Below are 12,632 nucleotides of genomic sequence, written 5' to 3'. Positions count from 1 at the left end.
CAAGTTGCCTGGAATAATTACAGAATTGTGTTTCATCCGACCAGTATACTGTTTCTTATTGCATGATGTGAGTGTTATGCATTGTATATAGGGATATTTGAGAGTATCAATTCTGCTGGAATAGGGCTAGAATTCAGTCTAGTATAATGGAAAACAAATCAGCACATTTTCATCTATACTGCCTAAAAGGAGGGAGCCTTTACATATATAATCCCTAGATCTGGAAATGGTTATATCACTCCAAAAGATTGTTCAGATATGAATAAACATTCGCAGTGACTTGGCATCACAGTTGGGAATCACAATTTGGGAATGAAGTGGTGGTAAAGTTATTGATAATGTAGAGTCATCCTTAAATACTTCTGTTAGAATAACATGTATCATTTCAGAGGAGAGTGTTTTTCTCCCACAAGCACTCCAGAGACAGCCCACAGATGAGTGACTTCACTGTCTGTGAGGAACTTTTCCTGATTTTTTCATATTCTGATGACTCACATCCTTTGTTGTCGTTGTTGTTGTTACTTTATCTGAGTACATGTGATTAGGATATTATTTTTTTCAATGCTTTCTATATACATGTATTCGTGCTATTCTATGACTTACAAAATTGAGAAAAAATCTACATTGTTAATATCTGACTATATTCTTTTATTTATTCAAGAAATTTGGAAAATAAATCTAGATTCCTATTTAATTTACAGTACACATTTTGCAGTACAAGTTGGTTGGTGATGCCTCATATTCTACTCAGCTGTTTAGTATTAACTGCTTAGCTCATGAGTTTAATTGAAGTTTAAGGCATAGTGGGAAAATTGCTATTTTATTCATCGGAAAGAGTAATCCAAAAAAGCAGAAGTTGTCAAATAACTGTGAAAACTGAGTCAACAAGTAAGGTTAAAGTGAAAATAAACTAGTCTTCTGAAAAAAAAAAAAAAAAGCTGGTTCATGATTTTTTTTCTGCTGGATGGAGTGGACTGAAATGGAGCAGAGGTACCTTCCCTCCTCTAAAACAAATAATGATAACCATTCGACCTAGTACAGAGTCTGACATTGTTCACTACTTTCAGAGGAATTTTACTCTATTATAATAGAGACTTATGAGAGGTATTTGAGACTTCCAAGCTTACTGGGGGTACATGGATACCAGTTGCTGTATATAAAACAGTGTCAAATGAAGTGGAATTCATTTCATCTGGATTTAGATATCTAAAAGGTAGTTGTCTGAACTGATAAGCTATGTTTCCTATCTGGTAACAGGAAGGTAAATTCATCTAATTTATCTTAAATACCTGTTGAAGGATGGGGTAAATCGCACATGAGAGCTGACTATTTTTCTTCATTAATGCTGTAGAGTTTGTAGATGATTAGCATAGACTTTAGGTAATCCTTAGACATCTGAAGCAAGGTAAGATAAATCCCATCTACAGGCTGCATTTATCATAACTAAAATTGCACAGTATAGGTATCTCTTTGAAATCAAGTGGTCTAGTCTGCTCTAACATTCAATAGAGAGAAATTTACACTTCCACGGTATGCTCCATCTGGCATTATTTTCAGATCTGTAGCCCTGGGAGGTCTCATTTGCTGTCAATGACTTCAAAGACAGTCTAGACCTACATATTATGTATACACATTTCACTTCTGTATGCATAAATACAGCAAAGATAAACCTCACTCTTCTAGCCCAAAAGAGAGTGGCTCAAGGTAATTCCATGTCATGTAATCTCATAGTTGGGGAAAGAATTAGGAGCGTAATTGTCCTTAGCATCGCAGTATAGGCAATGAACAGACATAAACAGTTCCAGGAAATGACTGTGTAAAATATTAAAACAGTATATCTTGTAGAAGAAATTGGGAGAGGTTATGCAATAGAAAATTTTTACCCACTAACTCATTTTATCTCAGGTGATAAAGTCAGTTGCATAGTCATCTAGTGTCATCTGTTCTGTTCTGTCTTGTTTATATTATATAACTACTTTAGGATGAGATGGAATATTTCCTGAAAATAAGTATTCATCTTCACTAGACACAAAGTAAACCTAGAATCAGTAGTTCAGACTAAGACAGTGAGAATTCATCACGTTTAATTTTAGTGGTTAAATACTTAAAATTAAATGCCTGGGGCCCAAAGCAACCAAGTTTATATGAGACATTTGTGTGAGGCTGCCATATAATACAAGAACTTTAGAAGACACATATTTTCCTAGCTTGACACTTACAGGCCAACAAATTACCCAAGATCATCCAAAGCTACACCAGTCACTTGAGTCCCATTCCAGTTCTACAGTAGAAGTGGACATGTCGTAGTCTCAACTGTTATAGTCATCTGAAACCTGGTCAATGCCATCAGTGGAGTCTATAGAGTCATTCATGTCATCAAAAAGTAGACAACTATCTTGGACTCATTTCAGTTTCCCAAACTGGTAGTGTTTGGGATTCCTGGTAATACCTGGGACTTCTTTATGAAATTGGAAGTTTTGATACTCAACCTAGATGATGCCTATACCCTTGTGGAGTGTATCTGGATGATCTACTGCATCTCAAATGACATTAAATTCCTATTTGCCAGCAACTGAATTAGCTACCACATTTGTTCAGATGAACCATTCTTTAAACTTCATTGACTATTGATCGTATCTCCACTGACTATAATGAAAATTTAGACTTGTAGTTGTGATGATGACAGAAAAATATGCTAACATCTAGTGCAAGATTTAGTATAAATGTTGCTTTCTAGTGTCTTATATGTCTCTGTCTCAAAACATTTTCATAAGGTTCACAGGTATCACCACGCCTTTCTTACAACCAGAGCTGGAGTTATCTCTGAGTTGACACTAGATGACTATGCAACAGAGTCCTGTCCCTGTCACGTCCCACTCAGATGAGGGAGGCAAGTGACTCAGATTCGCAAATCCCCAGTGGAGCGGACAACAAGTCTCCAAGTCTTCTTCGCTTCACTGCACTCTCCAGGGCCCCCCCTTTCTTTCCCCGCCCTTGATTTATACCCACTTTCCTTGGGTCCATCCCCTAGGTCGACCCACACACCCACGTATCCCATGTACGGGGAGGGGTAAGGTGTTTCATGGGATGATGTAATTAGCATGATCATGTTAGCCCTCGTTAGCATATTGAGGGGTGTTAACTTTAATATGCATTTCATGGATAATGAAGCAAAGGTCATTCACCGGACAGATGGCCCTTGAAATTTGTCCCGGTGCCCCAGAGCAGAGCTGTCCTGTCTCCACAGGGCTCCCTCCTCCAGCTGCACCTTGTGTTATCAGGGCAGCCTTATCAGCTTCGACCTCCACAGCATCCACCTGTGACTCATAGTTTTGTCTTGCGAGTGTTTGAGGCATTTCTTCAATCAGCCTCAACTTTTGCTTTCTCAGGATGTTTTTCTTAGTTTCTCACAGGCCTGGTTTCTTGTCTCTCACAGTCCCTAAATTTAGGTAGATGAATCCCACAAAGGAAATCTGAGCGCTTTTCATGGCTCTAGCCACATGTTAATTTCAGTCATGACTGATATTCACTATACATCTGGTATCTAATACTGTATTACCTAACATACTAAATTTAGGGAAAAACAAATATCAAGACACATGAAAGATCCTTCACACAACTATTGTGCCATATAGTAAAGCTGAAATTTGTGGAATTTGTGGAATTCTCTTCAAATAACTTTAGCAATCCAAAAGTTTATGAGTCAAGTCAAAGCTAGTTGTCCCTCCTTTCATAATTATTGAAAAAACAGAATTACCTCCAAAAGATGTGTTCCCCAAATTATCTAAACATCTGAAACATTTTGCTTAAGAAATGAGCTGTCCTTCATATTTGGCTATTTGTATCCTCTGATTACTAGTGGCTTCTGGTGAAACAACTAATTTTAAATGGCTAAAACTGAGTGAGAAGAATCTCATGTCATAAGTTGACAGTCTAAGAGAAGGATAAAAGTGACGCTAATGTCCCTGCTTTCCTTTCATTTTCCAATGTCTGTTGATTTCAAACACAATTTAGTGCCTAACTCTTCTCTTGAAAGTCTCCATCCAACATTCACATTAAGGTGGCATTAACCTCCGTCTGGCATCCTGTATCTTGAACAGCTTGATGTTGCCTGCAGACTCTTTGATTCCATCACACTAGGTAAAAAGCTTCATTAATAAACAATCATGGTAGTACTGAGAAGATATTGCCTTTTGAAAAATTCATGAGAGTTTTGTATGAATATGCATGTGACTCCTATCCTTCTCCAGAAGGAATGAGACCAGATCACAGTATGTTTGCAGTTTTAATTTCAAATCACACCAGGAAGTGTCTTGCACTTTTTAAGATCTCAGTCAGAAATTTGAGATATGATCCAGAGACTAAAAGAGGACATGAAACAGACAATCTCAAATTCTAATCACAAGTCCAGTGTGGGCTCCACTGATAGACTTCTGTGTACATTAAAACCCTCATAGTGTTCTTACCTCAGTTGGATTGAGCTGATGGCTAGTGTTTATAGAGTTCTTTGATCTGGAAAAATAAGATGAGTTATAATTAAGAAACTACTTCCATGTGAAAAATTATGCTTACTGATAAAATCTGTGTTTTTCAGAGGGGTCTTGGGATGAGTGATTCTAACACTTAAATAGCCTAATGACATTTTAAAGAAAAATGCAAAATCCTGCATCTGGACAAAAAAGGCCCCTCATGCAACAAGACAGACTGGTGCCTGACTGACTATGAAATAACCTTGCAGAAAACTTCTGGGAATCCTGGTTGACAGCAAACTGAACAGGAGTCAGTAGTGTGCCCTTACAGCAAAGACAAACAACTTCATCATGGGCTGTATTTCTAAAACTGTAGCCAGTGCAATGGTGGAAGACATTTGTCTCCTCTATTAAACACTTGCAAGACCCCAGTCTTGCACAATACTGCAGTATTGTGTCCAGTCTAAGGTTCCCCAGAATAAAAAAGACAGTGACATATAGAGTGGAGTGAGTCTAGTGAAAGACCAGCAAGCTGGTTGAGGGTCTGGAGAACAAGACATACGGGGAGAGGCTGAGAGAGCAGAGCTTGTTTATCCTTAAGAGGTCAAGGCCCAGGGAAGTTCTCACTGTTTACAGGTCCCTAGGTGGGAGGAGGGGGTGGGATTAGAGAAGTTGGAGACAGCCTCTTCTTGGAGGTACCCAGTGGCAGGAGTAGAGGCAATAGAGAATGAATTGGAACACCAGAAATTCCTATTAGATATAAGGAGATTATATTTTCACAGAAAGGATGGAACTTATGCCCACATTGGTGGTGGAATCTCCTTGGAGACAATAAAAATTCAACCTCATAGTTGAGCAAGCTGAATTGTCTGCACATTTGGCACTCCTCTGAGAAGGATGTTGGAATTCCAGAGATCCTTTTGAACCTAAATTGTTTTATGATTCTGTGATTCTGAAGTTAGCAAACATTAACATACACATGCAGACATGCTTGACTCTTATTTATGAAGTGGGACAGTAAGAATGAGGAGACCAGGTATGACAGAATGCATGCTGGGAAATTTTGAGAATAATTTAATAGAGCCAATGCAAATTAGCACAATTAAGCAATAGCACAGGAGATTAGGGAGAGTTTCAATAAAGGAATAAGTACAGTTTGGGTAGTTAGGTGTAGATCTAAATCTCTGAGAAGAAACTCCAGTTCTCCTCTGAACTCTGAAGATAGTGATATTTTACATTTTTCCTCAATGCGCTTAGTTGAAAGTGTTTGAAAAAACATGAAGGCTTTACTACAACCTACCAAAATGGTGTTTCATGGTATGAAATTGAGAGCGTGTCATACCCAGAAACTCTTGAAAAAATCCACAGTTTTTCCACAGAGGAAGGAGGCAAAATTAAAATAGTTTTATCTATTCTATGAGGAGCAGACCCTAATAAGTTTTGGCTGAGAGAGAATTATTTAGTTCCAAAAGGCACCTTGCAAATGAATTTACATTCTTAAGGTATGTGTGATACAGGAACAAACCCATGTTATTTGACATAAGCATTCTAAATCATTAATATATGTTTGTAATGCTTCTTAAGCACTTTTGACCTGTCTTGGGGATTAATCTCTATTCCCCTGAACAAATGGACTAGAATGGTATATGTCCACATGGCTCTTAGTGGATCCTTTAGAGTAAATTTCCATCCTAAGTATCTAAGATGTGATAATAGTCAGTGAAGCCCTGGGCAATACAGTCTCTGTAAACTGTGGCCAAGGTGAGATACACAAATTCTACTGAAATGGCTCCTGATGGTTATGTTTAGGAAACTGGATGCTTGCTTTTATATTTAATCATCTCAACAGATCTCTAGACAGTGTTTTTATATTGCTTAGAGACCTATTCAGTGTCCAGGATAGATGTCTACTATTATTTTGAACCCCCCAGGGTATCCAGGGCACCTTATAGCACTGGTAGATATGGCACAGTTTCTGTGTAAGGCCAGTGTCCTTCCAAAACAGCAACTAGAGGACAGCCAGGGTATGAAAGGTCATTCCAAGAGGCACGAAACACCCATGACTGTCCAATTAATTCAAGTCCTAGAATATCCTTGATAATGCTGAAAGCTGAGTCATCTTCTGCTCCCACTTATATGTTTAAACCTGGAGTCAAACCCCATTCATACAGTTAGGTGAGATGAATAGCAACCAGCTATACTGAGTTGCAGCCCATCTAGGTTGGAAAAAACCTTGAAGATCCTCCAGTCCAACCCTTAACCTAACATTGACAGTTTCCAACTACACCAGATCCCTCAGCGCTATGTCGACTCTACTCTTAAACACCTCCAGGGATGGGGACTCCACCACTGCCCTGGGCAGCCCATTCCAACACCCAGCAACCCCTTCTGTAAAGAAATACTTCCTAAGAGCCAGTCTAAACCTTCTCTGGTGCAACTTGAGGCCATTACGTCTTGTCCTATCACTTGTTACTTCGTTAAAGAGACTCATCCCCCCCTCTCTACACCCTCCTTTCAGGCAGTTGTAGAGGGCCAGGAGGTCTCCCCTCAGCCTCCTCTTCTCCAGACTAAACCCCCCAGTTCCCTCAGCCGCTCCCCATCAGACCTGTGCTCCAGACCCTTCACCAGCTTTGTTGCCCTTCTCTGGACACGCTTGAGTCATTCAATGGCCTTTTTGGAGTGAGGGGCCCAAACCTGAACACAGTAATCGAGGTGCAGCCTCACCAGTGCTGAGTAGAGGGGCAAGATCCCTTCCCTGTCCCTGCTGGCCACGCTATTGCTGATACAAGCCAGGATGACATTGGCCTTCCTTGCCACCTGGGCACACTGCTGGCTCATGTTCAGCTGACTGTCAACAAAGCCCACAGGTCCATCTTTGACTGGCAGCTCTCCAGCCACTCCTTCCCAAGCCTGTAACGCTGCTGGGGGTTGTTGTGGCCAAAGTGCAGAACCCAGCATTTGGCCTTATTGAAACTCCTCCAGTTGGCCTCAGCCCATCGCTCCAGCCTGGCCAGGTCTCTCTGCAGACCCTCCCTACCCTCAAGCAGATCAACACTCCCACCCAACTTGGTGTCGTCTGCAAACTGACTGAGGGTGCACTCGATCCCCTCGTCTAGATCATCAATAAAGATGTTAAACAGGAGTGGCCCCAAAACCCAGCCCTGGGGGACACCACTCGTGACTGGCCACCAACTGGATTTAACTCCGTTCACCACAACTCTTTGGGCCTGAACATCCAGCCAGTTTTTTACCCAGCGAAGCGTGTGCCCATCCAAGCCACAAGCAGCCAGTTTTGCCGGGAGAATACTGTGGGAAACGGTGTCAAAGGCCTTACTAAAGTCAAGGTAGACAACATCCACAGCCTTTCCCTCATCAAATAAGCCCTGTCGTAGAAGGAGATCAGGTTCGTCAAGCAGGAATATTGTTCAGCCCAGAGAAATGGAGACATTATAGTGTCTTTCCAGTACTTAAAGGGGGCTACAGGAAAGGTGGGAAGGGACTCTTTATCAGGGAGTGTAGTGATAAGACGAGGGGTAATAGTTTTAACCTGAAAGAGGGTAGATTTATATTTGTTATAAGGAAGAAATTTTTTTCTGTGAGGGTAGTGAGACACTGGAACAGGTTGCCCAGAGAAGCTCTAGCTGCCATGTCCCTGGAAGGGTTCAAGGCCAGGTTGGATGGGGTTTTGAGCAATCTGGTCTAGTGGAGTATGTCCCTGCTCATGGCAGGGGGGCTTGGAATCTTTAAGGTCCCTTCCAACCCAAACCATTCTATGATTCTATGATTCTAGGGCTGGTCAGGCTCCACTTGGACTACCGTGTCCAGTTTTGGGATTCCCCCAGTTCAAGGAAAATGTGGAGAAACTAGAGAGTTCTTACTAAGCCCTACTAAGAAGTTAAGTTGTGTCCTAGTGCACATGTACTATGAAAAGAAGGTGAGATACGTAGATTTGTTTAATGTCATGAACAGGAGACTATGATGTGGTCTAACAGAAGCCTACAGTTACAAAGACAATGGGGCCAAACAGTTCTTCATCATGACAGATACTATAAAAAGAAGTGAAGATAATGACTTGCAAGTCAGTAGTTGCAAATAGGCCATTGGGAGGAGCTTCTTCATTAGGAGGTCAGAACAGTACTGAAACAAGTTGTCCAGAGAGATTACAGTATCTGCCTTTGAAGGTTTTCAACTCTCAGCTAGACCAAGCCACAACTGGCATAATATAGAGATGGTGAGTGTTGTGCTACAAAAGGGAAGTCAAATTATGGATCTACTCACACCTGGAGTACTGCACCCAGTTCTGGGCTTCTCAGAACAAGAGCAATGTGGATATACTGGAAAGAGTCCAGTGAAGGGCCATTAAGATTATTAAGGGGCTGCAGCTTGTTTACTATGAGGAAAGGCTGAGACAGCTGGGACTGTTCAGCCTGGAGAAAGGAAGGCTCAGGCAGGTTCTGATCAACGTATACGACTCTTTCTGAAGGGAGAGTGTAAAGAAGATGTAGTCAGCCTCTTCTGTGGTGTCCACTGACAGGACATGAGGTAATGGGCACAAACAGGAGGTTCTCTCTGAACATGAGGAAACACTTTTTTACTGTGAGGGTGACCAAACACTGGCACAGGTTGCCCACAGAGGTTGTGGAGTTTCCATCCTTGGTGATATCCAAAGTTGTCTGGACATGTCCTAGGCAACCAGCTCTAGGTTTTCCTTGCTTGAGTATGAGGTTTGGACTGGGTGACCTCCAGAGGTCCCTTCCAACTTCAACTATTCTGTGATTTTGTGATATTCAAAGGTCCCTAAAAAACATTTCTGAGTCGATGATTCTATGTGTCAAATGGCACTAGACACTTCTGAGTGGAGAACAGAACTGAGCTCCATTTGTCTATATAAATTTGAATGGGTGTCTATAAACCATTGAACGTATTGCCTAGATTGTATTGAATGTATTGCTCAGTCATATGTTGAAACCTATTCAGTAGGTAGCTACAGTGAGATTCAGTTGCCTAAACATCAATTTATATTGCTATTTGAGATGCCACAGGATTTTCCACCTGACATCCAGATCAAAGAATCATACAAAAACCTAGATTGGAAGGGTTCCACTTCTGGAAGTTTTATCTCATTTTGCTGTCAAAAGCATATTTCAGTTAGGTCAGGTTTTTCAGGGATTTGTCTAGTCAGGCTTTGAAAAACTCAAAGATGGAGATTTCACAACCTCTCTGGGACTCTGTTGCAGTGCTTAATCACTCTCTTTCTTTCTTTCTTTCTTTCTTTTTTGTACTATCTAATCTGAATTTAATTGGTTGCAACTGTCCTCCTGGCTCTTGTCTTTTCAGGTATACACAACTAAGAATTGCCTCTATTTTTTCTATAATACCCTTCAAGTAGTGGCAGACTCCAAATAAATACCTCCTTAACGTTCTCTTTTCCACACTTAAAAATTATTTCTATCTGTCTCTCTTTGTATGCCATGTGGTCCATTATTAATAACTCTCTACTACACTCTGTCCATGTGGGTTTTTTTGTGGTGGGAAGCCCCAAACTGGACATAGCACTGCAGATGTAATCTCACAAATATATGCAGTCTCAGGTGACAAATAGAGGGGAAGGATCACTTCCTTTGGCCTACTGGCTAGATTACTGTTAATACAGCCCAGGAGGCAGTTGATTTTCATCACTGCAGCGGCACACTGCTGACTCATGTTAATTTGTCTGCCAGGACCTCCAGGTCCTTTTCTGTAGAGCTGTTGCCTAGTCAGTGAATGCCCAACTTATACTGAAGTACTGGGTAATTATTTCCCAGGTGCAGGATTTTGCATATGTCTTTGTTGAATTGCTTAAAGTTCTTCTTGTCCGTCTCCTTCTGAATGTTTAGACAATTGATTCTTTTCTTAGTGCTTATATCTCCTCATGCAATACAGAAGGAGCAGAGGAAAATTACACTTGAAAATCAGGAGGCTCATTTAGCATTTAAAATAGAAGTTAAACTATGTAAATTAGCCCTCTTCACCAAACGTAAATGTTTGTTCTGTAAATCTCAGCTAGTTCCCAAAGTTCTATTTGAAGTTAATGAAAAGAAGCAGGAACTTCTCAGTGGTGGTTCATGTTCCTCTATAAAAACTACCTAAAATTACTGGTATTATCTGAATTACTGAAGTTCCCATCCTAATACCTGTGAAGAAATTTGACATAACTGTTCTTTGAATCCAAGTTTCATATTAAGTTCGATCAAGGTCAGAATGCAATTGTGTTCTTTGGTACAGACCAAAAACATACATTAAGAGAAGGCAATGGTTATTGCCTTCTCTACTGGTCAGGAATAGTGTGTGATATGTTTAGTAGAAACACCTTCTTTTACACAGTGTTATCATTCATTGATTTTAGCTTAACATGCAGATTGACTCAGGTAAAGTAATCCTTAACAACTGATGTCTAAACAAAACCATAATTTTAATTTCTATGAAAGTAAAAGTCTTGTTAGATATTCATAAGACTCAGACAAATTCAGCTGGAAGATTATCTTCAAAGTACTATATTAGTGATCGGACCCAGAAACTCTGGAGACAGCACCCACGCCACACAAGGTATTCCATAAAGTGTCTTTTACTTCCTGGTTCCTCAGGCAGTAAATGAATGGATTTAACATTGGAGTGGCTACAGCATAAATTATGGAAACCAGTTTGTTGAGGTCCAAGGAATGTACACTCCTGGGTCGGGCATACATGTAGAGGGTGGCTGAGAAGAAGATGATGACAACAGTCAGGTGAGAAACACAGGTGGAGAAGGCTTTCTTCCTGTTCTGGGCCATGGGAATGCACAAAATTGTGCTGATTATGCACATGTAAGAAATTATGATGACAGAGAGGGGGATCAGCAAAATAAGCAAGGCAAAGACAAAGTCCACCATCTCTGCAACTAACCGCTCAGTGCAAGAGAGGTTGAGCAAAGGGCTGATGTCACAGTAGAAGTGGTTGATGACACTGGGGCCACAGAAAGAGAGCTGGGAAATGAAGACGACCTTTAGCACAGATATCAGAAAACCAACCAGCCAAGAGCCCATGGCCAGCTGCATGCAGACCCTGTGGTTCATGATGACTGGGTAGCGCAGGGGGTTGCAGATAGCCACATAGCGGTCATAGGCCATGACAGCCAGGAGAACACATTCAGTACAGACCAGGGCAATGAAGAAGTAGAGCTGGGCCATACAACCTGTGAAGGAGATGCTCTTATTCTTCACCAGAAAGTTTACCAGCAATTTGGGAACAGTGACTGAGATGTACCAGGCCTCTAGGAAAGACAGATGGCCTAAGAAAAAATACATGGGCTTGTGAAGTTGGTGATTTCTTCTGATTAAAGTGATGATGACTATGTTTTCAAGGACAGTCAACAAATACACAGTGAGGAAAATTACAAACAGTAGAGCCTGCAGCTCTATGACAGTAGGGAATCCCAACAGGATGAACTCATGGATGTGGGTATCATTTTCCTGCATCATGATGACCCTGAAGACCTGGAATGTGTAAGGAGGAAAAAGTAAGGAAATAAGAGTCACCTTGTATTATCTCCTCCAAGCATCCTCTCCATACTAGACTTGTAAATACCAAATATAAACAGACATTTCACACTGGGTATTTAATTTACATTCTTATTTAACCACTCCTGAAAATTTTTGAGTCCTGCAGCGTTATAGGATTAGTGATTCAGATCCTGGCTCCAAAAAAATGGTCAGGTTTCACCAATTTCCTCATAGGCCTTCTTACCCCTAACTTCACTTAAAAGACAGTCAAAGGGTAGAGGAAACATTATTAAATGTGCTTTTCATTTCAGACCCGAGCTACTCCCCAGATGACCACTAATGCCAAAAGACAGCTAGATAAAAAGCACAGTCTTGCTAAATGGCTGAACTCATGTAAGGGAAATTTGGCTTGAGCAGTTTTTCTCTATCCCTTTCTCTTGACTATATGCATAAGGAAATATGTATTTGTTCTCTCAAATATAGCACTTTAATTAAGTTTGCTAGGGTTATGGTATTTGCATTTATTATTTTCTTTCAGAATTGGGAAGGACCTGTACACCTGAAAATTTCTCTCATTTCCAATATATTGATGATTGACTAAAACAGGTGACTTCTCACAAATAAGAGCTTTCATACAGTCTCATAG

At 40.7% G+C, this 12,632-nt stretch overlaps 1 protein-coding gene across 1 annotated transcript; it reads right to left on the bottom strand.

The window, feature by feature from the left end:
• Window positions 1-11,005: 11,005 nt before the first annotated feature.
• LOC141933966 (olfactory receptor 6B1-like) lies at window positions 11,006-11,965 on the bottom strand. Its single transcript, XM_074849111.1, has one exon. It carries the CDS (start codon window positions 11,963-11,965, stop codon window positions 11,006-11,008), a length of 960 nt encoding a protein of 319 aa, XP_074705212.1.
• Between the last annotated feature and the right edge of the window lie 667 nt (window positions 11,966-12,632).

Source organism: Strix aluco, chromosome 24 (genome assembly GCF_031877795.1).
Source record: "Strix aluco isolate bStrAlu1 chromosome 24, bStrAlu1.hap1, whole genome shotgun sequence".
Lineage (NCBI taxonomy): Eukaryota > Metazoa > Chordata > Aves > Strigiformes > Strigidae > Strix > Strix aluco.
The sequence above is the reverse complement of the archived record's forward strand: the minus strand, read 5'-3'. Positions and strand labels throughout refer to the sequence as shown.

Bases quoted from the DNA above. Each gene is read 5' to 3' on its own strand.
- LOC141933966 (XM_074849111.1), bottom strand. From the start codon at position 11,965: ATGATGCAGGAAAATGATACCCACATCCATGAGTTCATCCTGTTGGGA.